The sequence below is a fragment of the Pyrgilauda ruficollis genome, unplaced genomic scaffold, assembly GCF_017590135.1.
Source record: "Pyrgilauda ruficollis isolate IOZ18807 unplaced genomic scaffold, ASM1759013v1 scaffold71, whole genome shotgun sequence".
Lineage (NCBI taxonomy): Eukaryota > Metazoa > Chordata > Aves > Passeriformes > Passeridae > Pyrgilauda > Pyrgilauda ruficollis.
Window position 1 is genome coordinate 386,234 of NW_024528933.1, and position 17,831 is coordinate 404,064.

The 17,831-nt window shown below is 37.9% G+C and overlaps 1 protein-coding gene across 3 annotated transcripts in view; it reads right to left on the reverse strand.

Annotated features, from left to right (window-relative positions):
• The window catches only part of FOCAD (focadhesin), a 92,782-nt gene that overhangs the window by 21,684 nt on the left and 53,267 nt on the right, over positions 1-17,831 (reverse strand). For all 3 annotated transcript variants that reach the window (XM_041485572.1, XM_041485573.1, XM_041485571.1), the window contains 8 exons: positions 15,052-15,240; positions 14,738-14,859; positions 7,183-7,275; positions 5,077-5,165; positions 2,965-3,006; positions 1,595-1,703; positions 964-1,080; positions 385-623 (listed from right to left, as the gene is read on the reverse strand). In XM_041485572.1, the coding sequence (XP_041341506.1) occupies positions 385-623; positions 964-1,080; positions 1,595-1,703; positions 2,965-3,006; positions 5,077-5,165; positions 7,183-7,275; positions 14,738-14,859; positions 15,052-15,240 (1,000 nt within the window). The remainder of the gene's footprint in view (positions 1-384; positions 624-963; positions 1,081-1,594; positions 1,704-2,964; positions 3,007-5,076; positions 5,166-7,182; positions 7,276-14,737; positions 14,860-15,051; positions 15,241-17,831) is intronic.

Sequence of the window (17,831 nt, forward strand, 5' to 3'; positions counted from 1 at the left end):
CATGCACTGTCCCAGAGCACCACTTAGAAAGGAACCACTAAGAGCTGTGAATTATTTTACAATTATGTCTTCCAGCATAACTAGTCCCATTTAAAAGCATTTCTGTTGTTCTTCTGGCTGACTGCTTTGCATTTAGTACCTTAGGATATTATGAAAATTAGTCACTCATCCTGAAGGAATGACAAAGTACCTAGGATAGCACTGGAAGGGGCTAAAGTGGGGGGGGGAAGACTGATAATAAGAGGCACCATTTAAGAAACATTACAAAGCCCTTCAAGAATCATTTGCCTATGACTTGTAAATACTTAAATTCCTCAGAGCTTAAGGCCACATGCAGAAAAAGGAAGTTACCTTTACAACTACATTAAATACGGTAGCTCTCACCTGACTTTTTCTTCATACAAACGTGAGATGAACATCCCCAAACCAAGACCCATGTGGATTTGAACTGCTTGAGACTCGTCAGCATTTGGTTTCCCAGGTAATCGGTCAGTAAGCATACTCAAGACCTCCTCAATCTTCTCCTTGCATGATACAATGAAAATTGGCACCAGGAGAGACAAAGCTATGGCTGCACAGGATCGAGCTATAATACTAGCAGTATTTTCACCTGAGTAAGATTTCTAGAAAAACACAAAAGAAAGCATTTTTTTTTCTCTTACTCCTTTCCAGGCAATAACACTCAGAATTTGAGGAATTTAAAATAAACACTTAGAGAGTAGCACAGATGCATTGCAATCTGACATTCCTTGCATGTGGCTTTTACCATTTTGATAATAAAGACAAAAACTTCAAGCAAACACAAATATAAACAGAAAGCACAATGAAAGAAAATTAATAAGAGCAAGAAAAGTCTTGATTTTCCCCTATTCCAACTACTACAGCTCAAACAGAACCAGGAAACTTCATTATTAGAACTCCAGATATGAAATACTGCCTTGCCTTTAGTACCATAGCACACACCTGATAGAACCATGGGAAGACTTGACCTTTAGGCTGGTAGCGGCTATTCACAATACTCAAGAGGGTCTCCGTGACCATGGAAATCCAGTGTTTCATAGGAATAAAATCAGGTTCAGTCTATAAAAATCAAACCCAAATAGTCATCATTATTTTTTCTTAAATCAAGTTCTACCTAAACAGAAGCTCAGCTGCTGATGTTCCAGCTGTGATCCATCATGAATGAGATTATTTTGTCACTCCTATGTAGCGTAAGTAGCATCATCTACTTGTCAGTGCTGGCTCTCCAGACACTACTTTTGATCAAGTACTATTCAGTAGAGCCAAAAATTATGAAATTACGAAAAAAGAGTTTGGCTGGCTTTCAGTGTCCATAGAGTGACCTCCATCTCATCTGTCAAAATGGTCAAATAAACGACCATTTAGACATTATGCTTCTTGTGACAAAGCACATACATACTCTACATGCTTTGGTACCACAGAATCTGACAGACGATATTCACTGAGTGTGATGAAATTTTGACCTTGAAAATGTAAAGTACTTCACATGCACCTACCAGCCTCCCTGAACACCTGGTCATATTACTTCTCTGTATTCTGCAAAGAAAAGGGACCCTCTCCCAAATTCACTCACCTCAGGCACCCCTTCAGTGTCTGAAGAAAGGCTGCTTTCGTATTTGGCTACAGCAACTGCAAGGCCAGTTAAAGCAAAAATAGAGTTTCCTTTCACCACTGGGCTTTCTCTGAACAGAAAAAGGAAAACAGTTAAGAAACATAGTAAAGATGCTGGCAACAAAACATGCATCTCAAAACAGAAAAGTTATGCTACAGGTGATCCAGGAGGGAAGGCCTTTGCTCCTAGCAACTTCATTGGGCTCTCTTCTAGCTCAGCAGCAATCTGCTACATTTCATCTTCAGGAATTAGAGAAGGAATGGAGGGAAGAAGTGTTTCAGTCTTTTTTTTTTCTCGTCTGTCTTTTATATAAAGGAGAGTACACATGAAATTGTATAAAAACCAGAAGCTTTCTTCCACTATAATAAGGAATGCTCCCTGTAGAGCAAGTAGCACTTGCAGCAGTTGGTCTTAGCTAGTACCATTTCCATAGAGGACAAAACAGAAACTTCTTCAAATGGAGAATGCTGGAGAGGCAGATGCCACTTCATTGCAAGATGCCACTTCACAGCATGAGAAGATTTAGCAGAGCAGCCGTTATTATAAAAATAAAACTTAAAAAAAAAGTTTTGAATTATTTCCTTACACTACTAAAACACTAACATAATGGAAAATTATAGGATTCATCACTTCTATGACAGTGCAAACCTTTAAGGAAATCAAGAAAGAAAATCTGACAAAAAAGAGGGAAAACATAACTGTGTTCAATTTTGTATAAGGAAGTATGTTGATATTCTAGTCATTCCCAGAAAAACAAACTGCAATATAATCCTGATGGAAGTCTCTTACATTATTTTACAAAAGCACCTGAACAATATGACTGTGTAAGACCACTTACAGGCCACTAGACTCTTTGCATCAGTCTTCCATTTCTAAAAACTTCCTTGATTGCTGCTGTGAAAATATATCTACACTGCCAATCTGGCATTTATTCCAGATCCAAACATGTCATTATCACAGTAAAAGTATTTTCTGGATTTCTGTTTTGCTTTTTAAAACAAGAAACATGAGTCTTAGTGGAATGTCATCATTTGGAACAGTGAAACTACCTCCTCTGAGATAAGAAGTACTTGCAAATAATTACAAGAAGGTACTTAGTTAAATTCTTTGAAGTCTCTCAGTATCTTTTGCCTTAAATAATTTCCTAAGCTTCTAAAAGGCAACATTTCATTATGTACGTCAGAGAGAAACTTCTAAATCCACACACCCATGAAACCTGGATGCTTTAAATTTAATGAAGGCAAAAATCATCTTAACAAGATCTAGGAGGAAAAGGAACAGTGTGAAATATGGGAAAAAAACATCATCTGTAGTAATTTAGCAGTTCTTACTTGGAAGCACCTTTGATGACATCGGTCAACATATCTCTGACCCTGCAAGAGAACAGAAAGAATTTACACAATGTTCATTACAGTATAGCGTGAACTCAGCTAAATTCCTCTTTTGTCTTACCTGAGTCTATTCTAGGTTAACAACTGTATCAGCCAATCAGAAGACTTAGCACAAAATAATTACATGCATTTAATCTGTAGTTTAACCCCAAGTTTCTTCACGCTCACGTGCACTCCCAGTATTTTATAAAGGACTCTTATTTGACTTAATACGACTTTTTGTAAAATACTGGTTCATGCGATAGCCGTAAAAATGCTTTTTGAGCACATCAAACACATAAATTTCCAAATCATTGTGCTATGTTCTAGCATAATGAAATCGGAATGTTTTATAAAGGACAAGCATTACAGTTTATTCAACACTTTATTTCTGGAAACCACTACAGGTAGTTATGCTAGGGCATGGTATATAAACCTGAATCAATTTAAATTAAAGCAATAGGAGTGGCTACAATTTCTTACACATTATTGTAGTTGATTTGTAACAGCTACCTGTTTTCAATTGTTTAGTTTTGCATTCATATCAAGACTGAAGCAAAGATGCAATCCACCTCCTACACTGAAAGGTGTGGATGAGGAGAGAGATCCTCTATTCTAAAACATACAATTCTGTCATGGCCATGAATGTCACGCTACATAAAAAAGCAACTTTAGACTGAAAATGCATGTCTCCTAAAACAGAGCTGTATGTTATAAGACTAAGTCACACTCAAGCTTTCAAAGAAACCTACCCAGATCTTCCTTCACAATCACACTGCTTTGCACACAGTTTGAAAGTCACCACACTAGAAGCATTCACAGCTTGGTAAACACCAATGCAAAACTGCACAAAAAATTTTGCAAAATTTACACAATAAAGGATCAACACTAAAGTTTATACCACATTGTCCACAATTAGGTTAACCCTAATGAGCAATAAAAATGCTTAACGGCTGCTGAAGTTAGGGCCCTGAGGAACCAAGCAAATAATTGTGAACTGGAAAAAAAACTAAAGGTATTACTGGGCTCCAGTTAATTTCCTGCTTTGATTTTTTTTCCTGATAAAGGGAATTCTGTTCATTTTTTTACATAGCTTACATTATCACCATTTAGGAAATAAAGAGCAGAAATTCCTTCAGGAGAAATCTACGAAAGCAGCATTGTTACAGGCCTTTTTATACCCTATCAAGAAAAGGATCAGTCATTAATAAAGGATCTTTTCTACAACACTGTAGCATTCTGGATCTTACAATACAAGCCTGTATTCCAGAATTAGCTGGAATTCAGAACAAATTCTGAATTCTTCGTGAGTGGGACTTAATAACACACCTTTTAGATTGAAACACACAACAAGCATTTTAGCTTTGTACATATTTTGCTTCCAATACAGTTATGAGCAAGCATAAGATATTTATACTGTCCATGGATAGATAGCTTTCTTCTCTTGTAAAGCCTCCCACTGCCCCCCTTCTTCTCTTGGCCACGCACGTATATGGCTAAATCCTGACCAACTGACAGACCCTTGTCACCTGACTGAAACAGAATTAGTGCAGAATATGGATCAGGGTGTGCATGATGTGCTTGCTTTTAAACAATATTCTCACACACAATAATGGTAACTTAGCATCAGTACACCATGACATACATCAGATTGTGACTTGCATTTCTTTTATCAAGGTATTTTCAGTGAAACAGCTCATTAAACTCTCAAGAAGGAAATTTTTATCTTTGCATAACCTTTCTCCTTTAACATCCTATAAAACCCCTGAATTCTTTCACTCTATCCAGCTGCTCATCCTTCAAAGTTCTCAGGTGCTGTAGAGGGAAGGTACCTGTGAACCCATGCATATGGAAATCCTTACAATCACCCAATATTCTTTGTTTCCACTCCCTTCTCCCACCATGGTCACTGTATCTGGTGGTTGCTTGTTGTTTAGTTTCGGGTTTGTTTTTACTTTTTTTCATTAGTGCTCATACAGTCTTTAAACTTGTAAAATTAACGGCTTTAAAATCTTCTCCTCCTCTGTCCCCTTGCCACTACAAATGGTCAGGAGGACATGGGCACTTCCTTACCATAGCCAGGCTGTAAACTGTTTGTACTGCACCTCTTCAGGATTCTCTCTTCCATGTTTTAACTGCATCTCCAGCTCTGCCTGCCTCCCCTGCAGAATTGCAAAAACAGTAAAAAATTAAGCTTTATTTACATCATAAGATTTCTCCAGAGAATACTCAGGTAACACATGTAGCCTAACCTAAGGGCTAATTCATAAGTGACCTTGACTGCTTTGCATAGGGGATCCCACTGTAATATACAATATATGAAGGAGAAGAATCCATAATTTTTTGTTCTGAGTAAGAAAAACAAACTGCAGATGGCATAAACGACCACAAATACTGAGGCATCTATTCTAGTACATGCAGAGCCAAGCTCCCTTGGGAAGGGCTACAACAAGCATGGACTGAGTTTTAGAAGTCTGATAGCTAAAATGGATTCTAACAGCAAAACATCGCATTCTTGATGCTCTGCTTAAGGCAGAATTCCTCATTCTTTTACTTTACATAACTCTGACCTCCCTGTGATGTCCTACACCATTCTTTCTGTACATTGAAAGAGGTGATATGGATTCTGCCCTCTAACATGTTGTATGTAGCAGCCTGAATTGCTGCTAGTAAAGTCCAAGATAAAGAAGCAAAAAAGGGCCTTTGCATAATATCCACAGATGGTTAATTCAGCCACGCGGTGACAGTTGTAACATGTTATAACATACATATGTTATCTAAAAATACCTAAAGCAGCTTTGTTTTAATATTCCATCTCCAATAGAGAGAAGTATAACTTAACTTGTTTAGCTTGTCAATTACTGCTCCTTAGCAGATTATTAAGCCTTAATTGAAAAAATACAGGCACACATGCTGTATTTTTCTGGTATTGAATGCTTGTAATTTGGTTGTACATACCAACCTGAAAATACAACACAGTGAATCTTGAAAATCCAGGTCTCACTCAAAAAGTGACCCTCCACAGAGGTTAAAGGAGTACATCAACACACTGACTGAAAAGAAGGCAGTATAGCAGCTCAGAAACACTGAATTATGTACTATCCAGACTACTCATTTTATACTGTAGTCTCTTTTGGCCATCTCCAAGAAAGGCAATACAAAAGTGTAAGGATTAAGTAAGAAGCAACAAACATAGCCTCTACTGTCCTGTAAAATGGCAAGAAATCCTACAGATCCTTTAAAAAAAAATCTGGTACATGCTAAGTTTCTTGTGAAATCTTGCCTTGGAAGGGAAGCAAATTAGGAAAGTGATTAAATGCAAGAGACAATGTCTCCCAAGACCTAAACCTGCAATTTGAATAGCTGCTGCTTATTTTGTAATGGGGCTGGCCTGGTACAGGATCTAGCATTTTGGTGACGGTCAAGATAAAAATTGTTTTGAAAATGTGAGAGAAGCATATGTTTTGCTGCGCAGCCAAACAAGGAGCAAAGCTTCTAGAATTTGTTCAGCAACCTGCTGTTGTGCTGAAAACAGCTGATGTGGCCTGGAAACACATACAAATAAGCCCTTCTAGTAGCACAAAGAGAGCATTCTGGAAGGAAGCTATTCGCTAAACCTTTTCTAGATAATTTTCCTGTTGAAAATCAAATTATACTACATTGGTCTAGATACCAGGTCAGCTAACCTAACGAAAGAGAGAATTTAAGATATTTCTTAATCATTAGATAGGGTTGAAAAAATTGGAAGAGGAGACTCTTACAGTGCAGCAGGATGACATGCTGATTAAGGGGAAGTTCTTTTTAATGAATCATTCCTCGATAGCTTCTGTCTTCTTTATGGTACTACTATTTCAAACTTCCTACCCAAGCAATCGGTTAGAGCTCCAGCTAAAATTTCATCTTCTAAAAATTCTAAAAAGTGACACTTTCTGCAAGTTGACACATCAACAAACCTGCATGAACCTGAACTGTAAATAGAAAGTGCACTTCTATAAAGTATCCCAGACTGTGCTGTCAGTAGCTCAAGACTCATTTATAATTATTTTTTATAAATATTATAAACAAGCACCTGAAGCTTTATTTTTTTGTAACTTGTATAAGTGCTTTTGCTGGTAAAATTAAAACGCATACCACTTGAATAAGCATGAATGCCCATAGTAATATATACGTCAAAATTACCTGCAGAACTGCACTGTAGGTTCGACTCATAAATCCTAACCAGGTCTGTGGCAGCAGTATGGAGTGGTGCCATTCAGAAGGCTGAATATTAACCTGTTCAACACACCAGAAAGGTTAGAAGCAGTTACATGAAATCTAATATATGCAGAATCTGTTCTCCAGTCTATGACTTGCAGACAAACATTGACTCATTTCCACAGGCTATTACACATGGCTGTAGGAAACTAAAATTATAATGTACTTTATTCACCTTTCTGATTTTACCCACACCAAGTTACTTTCAACTTCATTACCCAGGCCAGTTAAAAGTGGTTGCTTGAGGCAGTGCAACAAGTAATTGATCCCACAGAGACAGTGGAACTGCATAACACAATAAGCACAACACTTAGCAGCACTGACAAATGTTTCTTCACTGTTTCTGAAGATCTTAGAAGTTTCTAAAAGCAGAATTGTTAATCAAGATAAATAACAGACCTCCCCCTGTATCATTATTTTCCTGAGTCTTCCTGCTTATTCACCTTTTTTATGCCCCTAATTATCTATGTAAACCAGTCAGTATTCTTTCTTCACTTGTACTTTATAACAAAAAACAAAAGACCATCCTAAAGCTCCATGCCCACTGCTTTCAGTGAACCTGAAAGACTTGTGAAAAAGTACTAATACACCTATACAAATAAAAAAAAGATAACATACTCCATCTTGCAGACAATACAAATATGACCTGTAGTAAAAACAAGGAAATCTCATCCTAATAATGACTAATGAACACTAGTCCTTCCTTTTAGTTAAAATTATATTCACACCTCCTGCTCATATCTGCCCATCAATCTCTCCAAAAGTTTATGAGTAGTCAAGGTTCCAGTTAGAATTGCTTTTCTTGGGTTCCTGAGAAACCTGCAGCAAGTCCAGTCTTCCCCTCTGCCTCTACTCAGGAACTATTTTAAACTTGTGCATTACACTATTTCATCTAATTCTGCTAGTCAACAGACAGCTAAACATGACTCATCATGTGCCCAGGTGGCCAAGAAGGGCTGGATCAATAATAGTGTGGCCAGCAGGGCCACGACAGTGATTGTATCTGTGTCCTTGGAACTGGGGAGACCACACCTTGAATTCTGTCCTAATTTCTGGGCCACTCACTTCAGAAAGAACACCGAGGTGCTGGAGAATGTCCAGAGAAGGACAGCAGAGCTGATGAATGATCTGGACCACAAGTCCTGTTTGTTAGGACTGATTGTTAGGACTGACTGAGGGAGCTGGGGCTATGTAGCCTGGAGAAAAGAGGATCATTGGGACCTTACTGCTCTCTACAACCACCTGAAAGGAAGGTGTAGCCAGGTGGGGATTGGCCTTTTCTCCCAGACAATTAGGGACAGGACAAGAGTACACAGTTCAAACTGTGCCAGGGAAGACTCGGGCTGGGTATCAGAAGGAATTTCTTAATGTAAAGAGCTGTTAAGCACTGGAATGGACTGTCCAGGGAGGAGGTATATTCACCATCCCTGAAGGTGTTCAACAAATGTTTGAATGTGGCACTTAGTGCTATGGTCTAGATGAGAAAGCGGTGACTGGTCAAAGACTGGTCCCAATGAGGTCTTCTCCAACCTAAATGATTCTGTGATTCAGGTTTAACTGGTCTTGTAGTGATTTGTGAAGCTCACTATTTAATCCACACCTATGAAAGCCAACAAAAGCAGGCCTGCAAAATACTGTATGAACATACAATATTAATGCAGGAGTTAATTACAAAGCTTTAGGCATCTTGTGACATTTCAAGCATCTAAGACAATATGGTCTACCAGGAACACCTAAAATTTGCTTACGTGTTTGTTGACAATAGAACTGCTGAGGTGCTTTTCATTAACTCTCCTCATGGCAGTAAACATTTTGCATTTATGTGGAATATGAGAAAGGAAAGAGGGAACTGAACATCTTCACATAACAAAGAACATTCAAAATTCATCTGCAACTGAAAATGACTGGACATATTGCTGAAGATTTTCATATAAGCAGTACTGCAACCTGCTATTTTAGTACAGGAAAGCAGTAGCCTTTACTTGTCATCTACTGCTGGATATCAAGGGTAACAACAACTAGACTAAGTGTTGAGTAATTAATACTAGAAACCACAGGCAAAGGTGACAAGTGAAGTTCAGATTGTTTTTTAAGTGCACAATTTATGTGTAAGAAAATATTAGCTGGCTGGGGAGGTGTGTGCAAGGAATGAGACTCAAGGAAACTGAGAACTAAGGACAAGTGCTTGTGGACCCCATTGATGTGGGTTTTTCTTAGGAACATCACTTGGCCAGACCAAGCAGCCAAGCAGTTTTTAAGGAAGAGCCGCAACCTGATATCTGAGGCAGTAAGAAATGGCATGAACTTGGAGCTAGTAACCTGAACCTGTCAACTGATGCTTCAGAAGGACATGTCTGCCTGAAAAGGCACAAAATCATAGACCAGGCTGTTAAAATGCAAGACAGGTAATGCTGGCAAACCACAGCAGATACTACTCCTGTATGTGTTTGGGACATCACCTTTATGTCAGTGAAATGTTTAGACATGTATTGGACGTATGTCCCTGCTTGCATATGGGATATATAAAGTGCCACCTAGTGATTTCATAAATAAGGCTAGCATTATGTATCTGTACCAAGGAAATAGTGAAACAGCCTCTCTTTTGATTTTGGATTTTGCTTAGAGGCTCTTTTTAACATACTTGCATTCATATACTTCCAAATCCACCCCCTAACATTTCTTTGTGAGAAAAAAAATTCTTTCTCTAAAGCACAGTAGACTGCGGAAAAGAAAAACAAGTATCTGTCAGAAACTTGATTTGTGAATACTGTTTTATCACTGAATGAAATACACTCAGTAAATTCAGCAGTAGAAACCAGCACAAACTAGTTCATATTCATAACTACATCCATCTAGGCACAGAAGAGTACAGTACAATGAATTCTGCTCCAGAAAATCCAATTGTTATCTTAAGGTACTTCAGTATAAATAAACTCTTCAGTATCTTGATTACATTAAAACCAAACCAGGAAAGAAAAGCACAGAAGGAGCTTTTCACTTTACTTTTCAAAGATGCATGTCATTACAGCTCATCTAATTGAACACACTTTAAAAATATACAGGGAATGGTTCTTCCATGAGTATACAGAGTGCCTAACATGATTATTACTTGTAGGGAAGCAGTTAGTCAATACTGCATAACTCACCTCTGCAACTCATCTTTGCAATGGTGCCTGCAAATAAAAATAGGAAATAGTCCTATAAATAGGACCTATAAAAAGGAAAAAGTAACTTGTGCTATTTCCAACACATTGAAAGCACTTGGATATTGAGAAACATGCAAAGGCAAGACCCTCCTCCATTTTAAAAAAACCCTACAAATTGCACCAGTTCAGAGTGCCAAAGGCACCATCTACCACATTGGTCTGCCAATAGCAGTTTGCCTCTGTGCTTTTTGCATGCAGGATGAACTGTCCTCTTCATCTCCACTAAAGAACAAGAAGACGGAGAGCTAGCTGAAAGCCTAGTAACTCTAACACACATGAACAGAACCATCAAAATATATGGTACATGATGTGAACATACGTGACTATTCATTCCCAATTGTTTTCACAATTCACAGATTAAGTGAATCTGATAAGAAATTATTCCTATGGATTTCTATGAAGTATTACTTGCAAAACCTGAAACAGTCACAGGCAATATTTTGAGACTTCTTGTACAGTGTGCTCCAGGGCAGCCATAGGAATAAAGAAAATCTATGGTCTATATTTCTGACCACCATCACTACACTAACTTACATGTCCCCTCAGAGAGCGGCTGACAAGCTCTGTTTAATGATGAAACAGCAGATCCCCATTTCTAGGGGAATTATGATCGTTCTCTTTCAACTCACCAGTAACCACTAAAGAGCAACACAGCCAGCATTTGAAACATACCACAGCTTATTGATCCTATTTTCTTCTTCCTGTGAAATACCTGTTCAAGTAACATCAAGAAAACCCCTTCTGCATCTTAATCTAATCCTGATGACAGATATCACAGACACGTCCAATTCCTCAGGTAGAATAGCAACTAGGTGATAGAATAAGCATGGTCCATTAAGGTTTAATAGTAAATTATCTTTTTGCTGCTGTTACTGTTCAGTTGAATGGCAGCTAAACCCAGGTATTTGTTATTTGTATGTTTTAAAAAACTTTACAACATACAAGAAGAAAATCTTTCCTCTGCACACAAACATCATATAATTTTTTTTTGATAGCACAATACCAGGCATCACGTTTTACACATAAATAATCTCATCAAAATGAGGGTATTTTCGAGCCCCTCACCTTGCCCCAGTTGCCAAAATCCAAGTGCAATAATGGCAACTATGCATACACAGATACAGACAGATAGACAATCCATAGGTTCCTATTTTATAGCTGTGAGCATAGATCAAACCACTGAAGACACAAAAACGTTATTATCCCAGTATGGGATAGGACTTAGGACTGCTTAACCCTAACTAAGAAAATGCAAACTGCTGGAGATTTTTCAAGGTAAAATAAGTAGATGCCTGCTGTCTCCAATTAATTGCATTTTCTTGATGTTTACATGAACCTCAGAATTTATTCAGAGTGTTACACAGACCTCAATGCTTCAAAGGCAACTCTATGACTTCTTATTAATAGAACACTCACTCATTACTTAAGATGTCACTATAAGGATTAACCCCTACAACTTCTTCCCTCTCCCAAAACAATGAGTCAAAGCAGCAGCAAAAATAGTGTCATTCCTATAGGACTGTAAGAATAAGATGGGACTAGGTCCTACTAACCCAATTTTCTTTGACCAATTTGGCAGTTTTATAGCTTAGGCTCCCTGTCTTTACTGTTAAACTCTGTTCCTCAGAAGAGAACATTGAGGACCAAACAAACATTAAAACATGAAATTTAGTGTGATGAGCCCAGGGACTTACTTCTCACCTAGCCAAAGGTCTGAACAACTCTTTTCTGACCACCCTGTCTCTATGGACAAAGGGAAAAAGCAGGAAAAAGCTTTCATTCTTAAAGCAGTGTAAACTGAGAACAGAAGTACTGATTTTTTTAATCAAAATTTTATAGTTAATGTAGATTTTTGCTAAGATGGTGCAGTTAGCATTGTCTGAAGATATTCTGTGTTTAGGTTTAAAATATAAACATATTTGGATTTATTTTTAGTTTTACTACACCTTGAATCAATCAGCGTGGTAAAGTACTGAGAGACTAGGTAAAATATTTCTGTCTCCAGTCATTCTAGGTATTCATTAACTTGATCCAGTTCACCACATTCTCCACAACAAAACTGCCATATTTTGTCTGGCAAACCATTTTAAGGTCCTGTTTCTAGGAAGATAGCTTGTACACACAAGAAAGTCAATTTTGGATGTGCTGCTGTATTTTGTAATCACTGCTATTACACACAAATATTTTTTTACCAGGATTTTAATTGATGCTTTAGGGCAACAGGCAACTGTTTAAAACCAAGTTCAGAATTGATCTGCATCCCATTATAATTTGACTGATATAAAACCTTCATACATGCCTTCTATGGTAATGTAATTAAACATGTTTTTCTTCAGAACCACTGTCACAGAACTTAAGTGTCTCTGGATGAAGCAATTACATGCAGTGCAGAGCTTTTCCTTCTGGATACTACGGAAGCCCATGCTTCATTCATAAGTCATTAATCTGAATCTGTTCCTCTGACATATGAAACATCCCTGTGGATTTTCCCTGGTGCTCTCCACTGGAGCTTCCAAATAGTTAGAAAACATTCACTAATTTACACTCCTGTGATAATGATGGGCATTTTGTCCAGTTTCTGCTTTCATTCTTTAGCAGCAAAGATGTCAAGATGGAAAACATCTATTAAATTTGCATACATGGTTAGATATCTTGAGATAAGTGTTCAAGTGTGGTTGTCTAAATTTTTCTAGATTGAGAGAAGAACTTTACATCTAAAGTACTTCATAATCCTATTGACACTGACTTCACAATTCAGAGCCAGAGATGGATTTCTGTAGTCCAGTCCAACTGGTGCAGACTGGCTTTTTTCCTTGTACACCTGGCCTAAATTCCACTAGGATCCACAGACACTGGTGTTACTATGGCCATAAGACATGATTATTTTTTTTGTGTCTTTTCAGTTGTGAAGGACCAAAATTGTTAAGATGTTATATGGAAAGCGTTGTATGCATATGCTAGCAAAACAGAAGAGTTTGAGAGATGGTACAGAGCCAGAAGACTGTACTAGCCAGAAGCATCCAACTTCACCATGGCACACATTTGACTGGAAACTTCAGGCAAACTACGCTGCAGACAGGTTTGTTAGAGAGACAACTGGCTTGCTTGCTCCAGAAAGATTGAGAGAGTTAACCAGTACAAACAAAATGTGAACATGCTGAAGCAGGACCTGACAGCAAAGCCCAGAGGGAGCCATGCAGGTGTACCATAGGATCAGAATGTAATCTACGTGCATTACCCATGGCACATGCCTGTGTTCTACTGTCAGACTTTCAGCTTGTACACACAAAACTCTCCAAACTCTGCACACACAACCTAACCTTCCCACTCAAACCTTGTGCTATACTTATTTCATAACTGAGTGTTTGATATCAGTGATTTTAGTAGCATCATAGAAGAACTACACAGCAGATATGCCTCACATCTGGGTGACAGTTACAAATCAGGATCCAGATCACCCCCTCAGATGCATGCAAGTAGCTCCTGAGGAAAACTAAAATGACTGTATTAATAGATTTTAGGAACTTTTAAGAGTTTAACACACTTTCAGTTGTGTTAAAAACTGCTCCCATTGGGAAATGAACACTTATTTCATTGGATCCAGTTGAACTGTTTGGTTTTTTTTACTGTTGCCCAAAATTTTCAAAGATGAACTTTGATATTCAAAAGTACTATAATTCAAATTCTCTGACAGACTTCATTACACACACTATTTTCCATAATGATTAAGTGAGGGCTTATTTCATGCCATTTTTCTAAAACCACACCAAAGGTAACTGCATGGTTTTGGTGGCACAAGCCTAATAGGTCAAGGAGCTGAAATGTTTAAGAAACAGAAAAAAAATGCCAAGTCTTAGCAAGGTGTAGATATTGTTTCCTCAAGGAAGCCCATCATTGTTCAGGCCTGCTATTCACCCACAACTGGTTACACATGACAGGTATCAGGCATATATGAATAGCAGTCTACAAGGCAGAAAAAGGCAAAGCTCCTGTTCTTCTGATTTTCAGAAGAGGCATTTCAGCAGTGAACACTTAAAAAAAATTTACATGTTAAGTTAGTGAGGGTGGGTGACCATGGTGGTAGGATGATGATCAGACTTCATGATTCTATGATTCTAGCTGTCCCTCACAACAACTTCAGTTAATTATGATACATTCATATATGCCATCACTAGCTGATACCAATACCCAATGCACGTAAACAAAAGAGATAGTGAAGCAGGGAAGGAGGTGTAATAGTTCTGAAAAGCAAAGAAGAGCCAGCAACAACTTACCTCATGAATGAGGGCGACCAACATTTGTTGGAAATTGCGGCCCCTGCTGGCCAGAAATCGATTAATAGGCTTGCCATCCTTGCCCATGTGGACTGGGAGGTCGAAACACAGCAACATGCCAGCTGGAAGAGGGAGGGAAGGGGAACACAAAGCTCAATGCCCACACTCAAAGTCAAGGGAGAACCCAAAACACAAACTTAATAAAGCCAAGAATTCAGAAGAACATGCAAGCATATTTAAGGGGCGTAAAACATAGTTTCTTAAGTTGATTCAAAATATGCATACTTGTCTACTTCAAGAAAGTGACAGCTTACCTGCAAGGCCTGGTGTCATGCCTGGTTGCTTGTTCCTCTCATACATTTTCAGCAAGAAATTTGGAACACCTGCCACTGTCTTCCCCTGGTCTGAGCGTGTGATCCCTCCTCTTAATGCAGAATGATACACAGCACGTGGCATGTTGGTCATCTCCTGTTTCACAAGTGATGTTGCAAACTCTTCAAATGCTTCATGAAGTGGAATGCAATGACATGAGAGGAAAGGGAATATGAGAGGCTGACACTTGAGAGACAAAACTAACCCTGGAAAGCCCAGAATGACACTAGTACTTCTTTTCTGTTTCATTATGGAGCATCAGTCTAAATCTGATGTTGTAGCATGGGAAGGAGGGACATCTACATCTGGAGATCTTTTTCCTTGAGCTACAGTGTCTATGAAATTGGAAAAAGCATTGCTGAAAATCATGGGAACTTGGTAAAAACAAGAAGTGTGAGGAAGTTCCAGTATAAAGCTACTTTATTCAAAACTGACATAGGTATATTGAAGGTTGGAAAGAAATACCTTAACTATTCTGTGAGCTGCTGATTGCCTTCTTTGATTGCTACAAAACAACAGTAACGACAGGACATGGTTGACAGAAGGACACATAGCAGAGTCTAAATCATGTTTTTGTAGCATGTCAGGAAGGGCACCTGCATCTTGGGATTTTTTTCCTCTGCCTGTAATGCCAATATCCTTCAAACAAAACCCACAGAATGCAGCCAGCAATTCTCTCTGCAGTGATATAGACAGAAACTCTCAAGTCCTTGTCTTCAACCCTCAACCTCCAGTTTTGTTGGAGGAGGAGATATTTGTTGACATGAAAACACTATCCACCTACCTGCGCTAGACTTTTTATAAAAACTTCTTTGTTTAGGATGGCTACAATAATAGAGAAGAAATTTGCTAAAAGAGGAAGCCATTTCACTTCTGGAAACCATTCACATTGACAGAGACCCCTTATCACTGTTGTCATATTACTGCATTTGCTCATTATGTCAAAAGACATAAATATAAGCCATTCAGAAGCAATTCTTCAGGTAGGGGACAAGCCTAGGTTCTAGACTGACAAATATAACTCAAACTAAAACTAAAATCTGGATAAATTTAGTGAAACAACTAGGTGTGCAGCAAATACTAGAAATACAGTATTTCAATGATTGAAATCAATCTCACAGTAAACAAAGACAACTAGCATCACATGAATAATATTTTGATTATTATTATTGTTGGTGTTGTTACTATTGTTATTATCATCATCTCCTCTGCAGTAAGGATACCACCCTTATTACTAACAACAATGATATCAAGCTTATAGTTCTTTTTATGAATTATTTTTAATTCTCTGTCTACCAGATTTGAAAAAAGTCTTAGGCACCCAGATTGAAAAACTATCAAAATAAAAAAAATAAGGCAGTCATACCCCTTCTGATATCCTGGGAATCTAGTATGTAGAAACAATATTAAAACTGATGTGACAAACCAGTTTTAAAGGAGTTTGAGAAAAAATACTACGTAAAGTTCCAACGCTTCTTGTAAGTAGTTTCATATTATTAATTTCAATAACATGCACCACAAGAATTCCAGCAAATGAGATGACACAGACTCAGCTCCCATAGAACAGGCACTCTGTGGCTTTTGGCCTGTCTTGGACATTGCCCCATTAATCCAGTTTCATACTCTTTGGTGAAGCAATTCACTCTCAAATTTCACTCCAGCCAGTCTCTAAAGCTTTTGCTCAAGTGTTCTGGACACTGTGTTAAATAACAATGTTAGAAAACACCTCTGAGTGAGAAACTGCTTAGTGAATGTTTCCATTCAACCCTTTTGATACCAGTCTTTGGTTGCTGCAACTCTGAATCCAGAGTATTCACTTTAAATTCCATTTTGGTTTCCTGTTCTCCTAGAAAATTGACCATTTCAACATTCATTACACAGATTTTTTGTCAAGATACATCACTCTTTCATTGAACTAGGTTATGTCATTCTTCCCCACAAAGCTTCCAGGATTTAGTAGTTAGGACTCTCTAGGTTAGGCTGCATACACTCCAGAGGCCAATGCATTCAGAGTTTGACATATGGATTCTTTTAGAAACCTCCACTGGGAGAAAATATTACAAAATGCCACCTGCTATCTCATGGCAATGTTTACAGCCTTCAATCACACGTGAAGATCCCATGTATTCTACAAAGAATAAAATAACAATGTTTATGTCCTCACACACAGTATCTCAAATCTTGTAACGGTAAGACAATGAGCATTTCTGGTAATTCAACTGCATAGGTTTCAGAACAAGTGTCAGAGACCATCTGTTGAAGCATACTTTAGTATCAATATACATCACTACATTTAGGCATTGAGCATAGCACTGATATCTTAATCAATTAAGCAGACTTTGTGTACAGCATTGCTTCCATACCATTAATACTCTGCTTACAAAACAATACATATAAAATATATTTTACTTCCATCTGTCCCAGGCTAAAACACAAAATTGCCTTTAGAAAGATCTGTTCAGTTCTCCCTACTGAGGTTACTCTCATGAAACAGTGATTAATTGAAGTATATAATAAGAAAGTGGCTTTCACTTTAGGATGGATAAAGAATTTTAATTATAAACAATTTTTCCCCACCATCGTCTCTGTCACACAATCTTCCTATAAATAGGTTGTGGGCTTTATTTTTTACTTTACATTTTTTCCCATCATTTGTTAGTGAAAAAAAGAAAGCCTGCACTTTAATGTGACACTCCATTCTAAAAGGAGCTCCAGGTCTGTA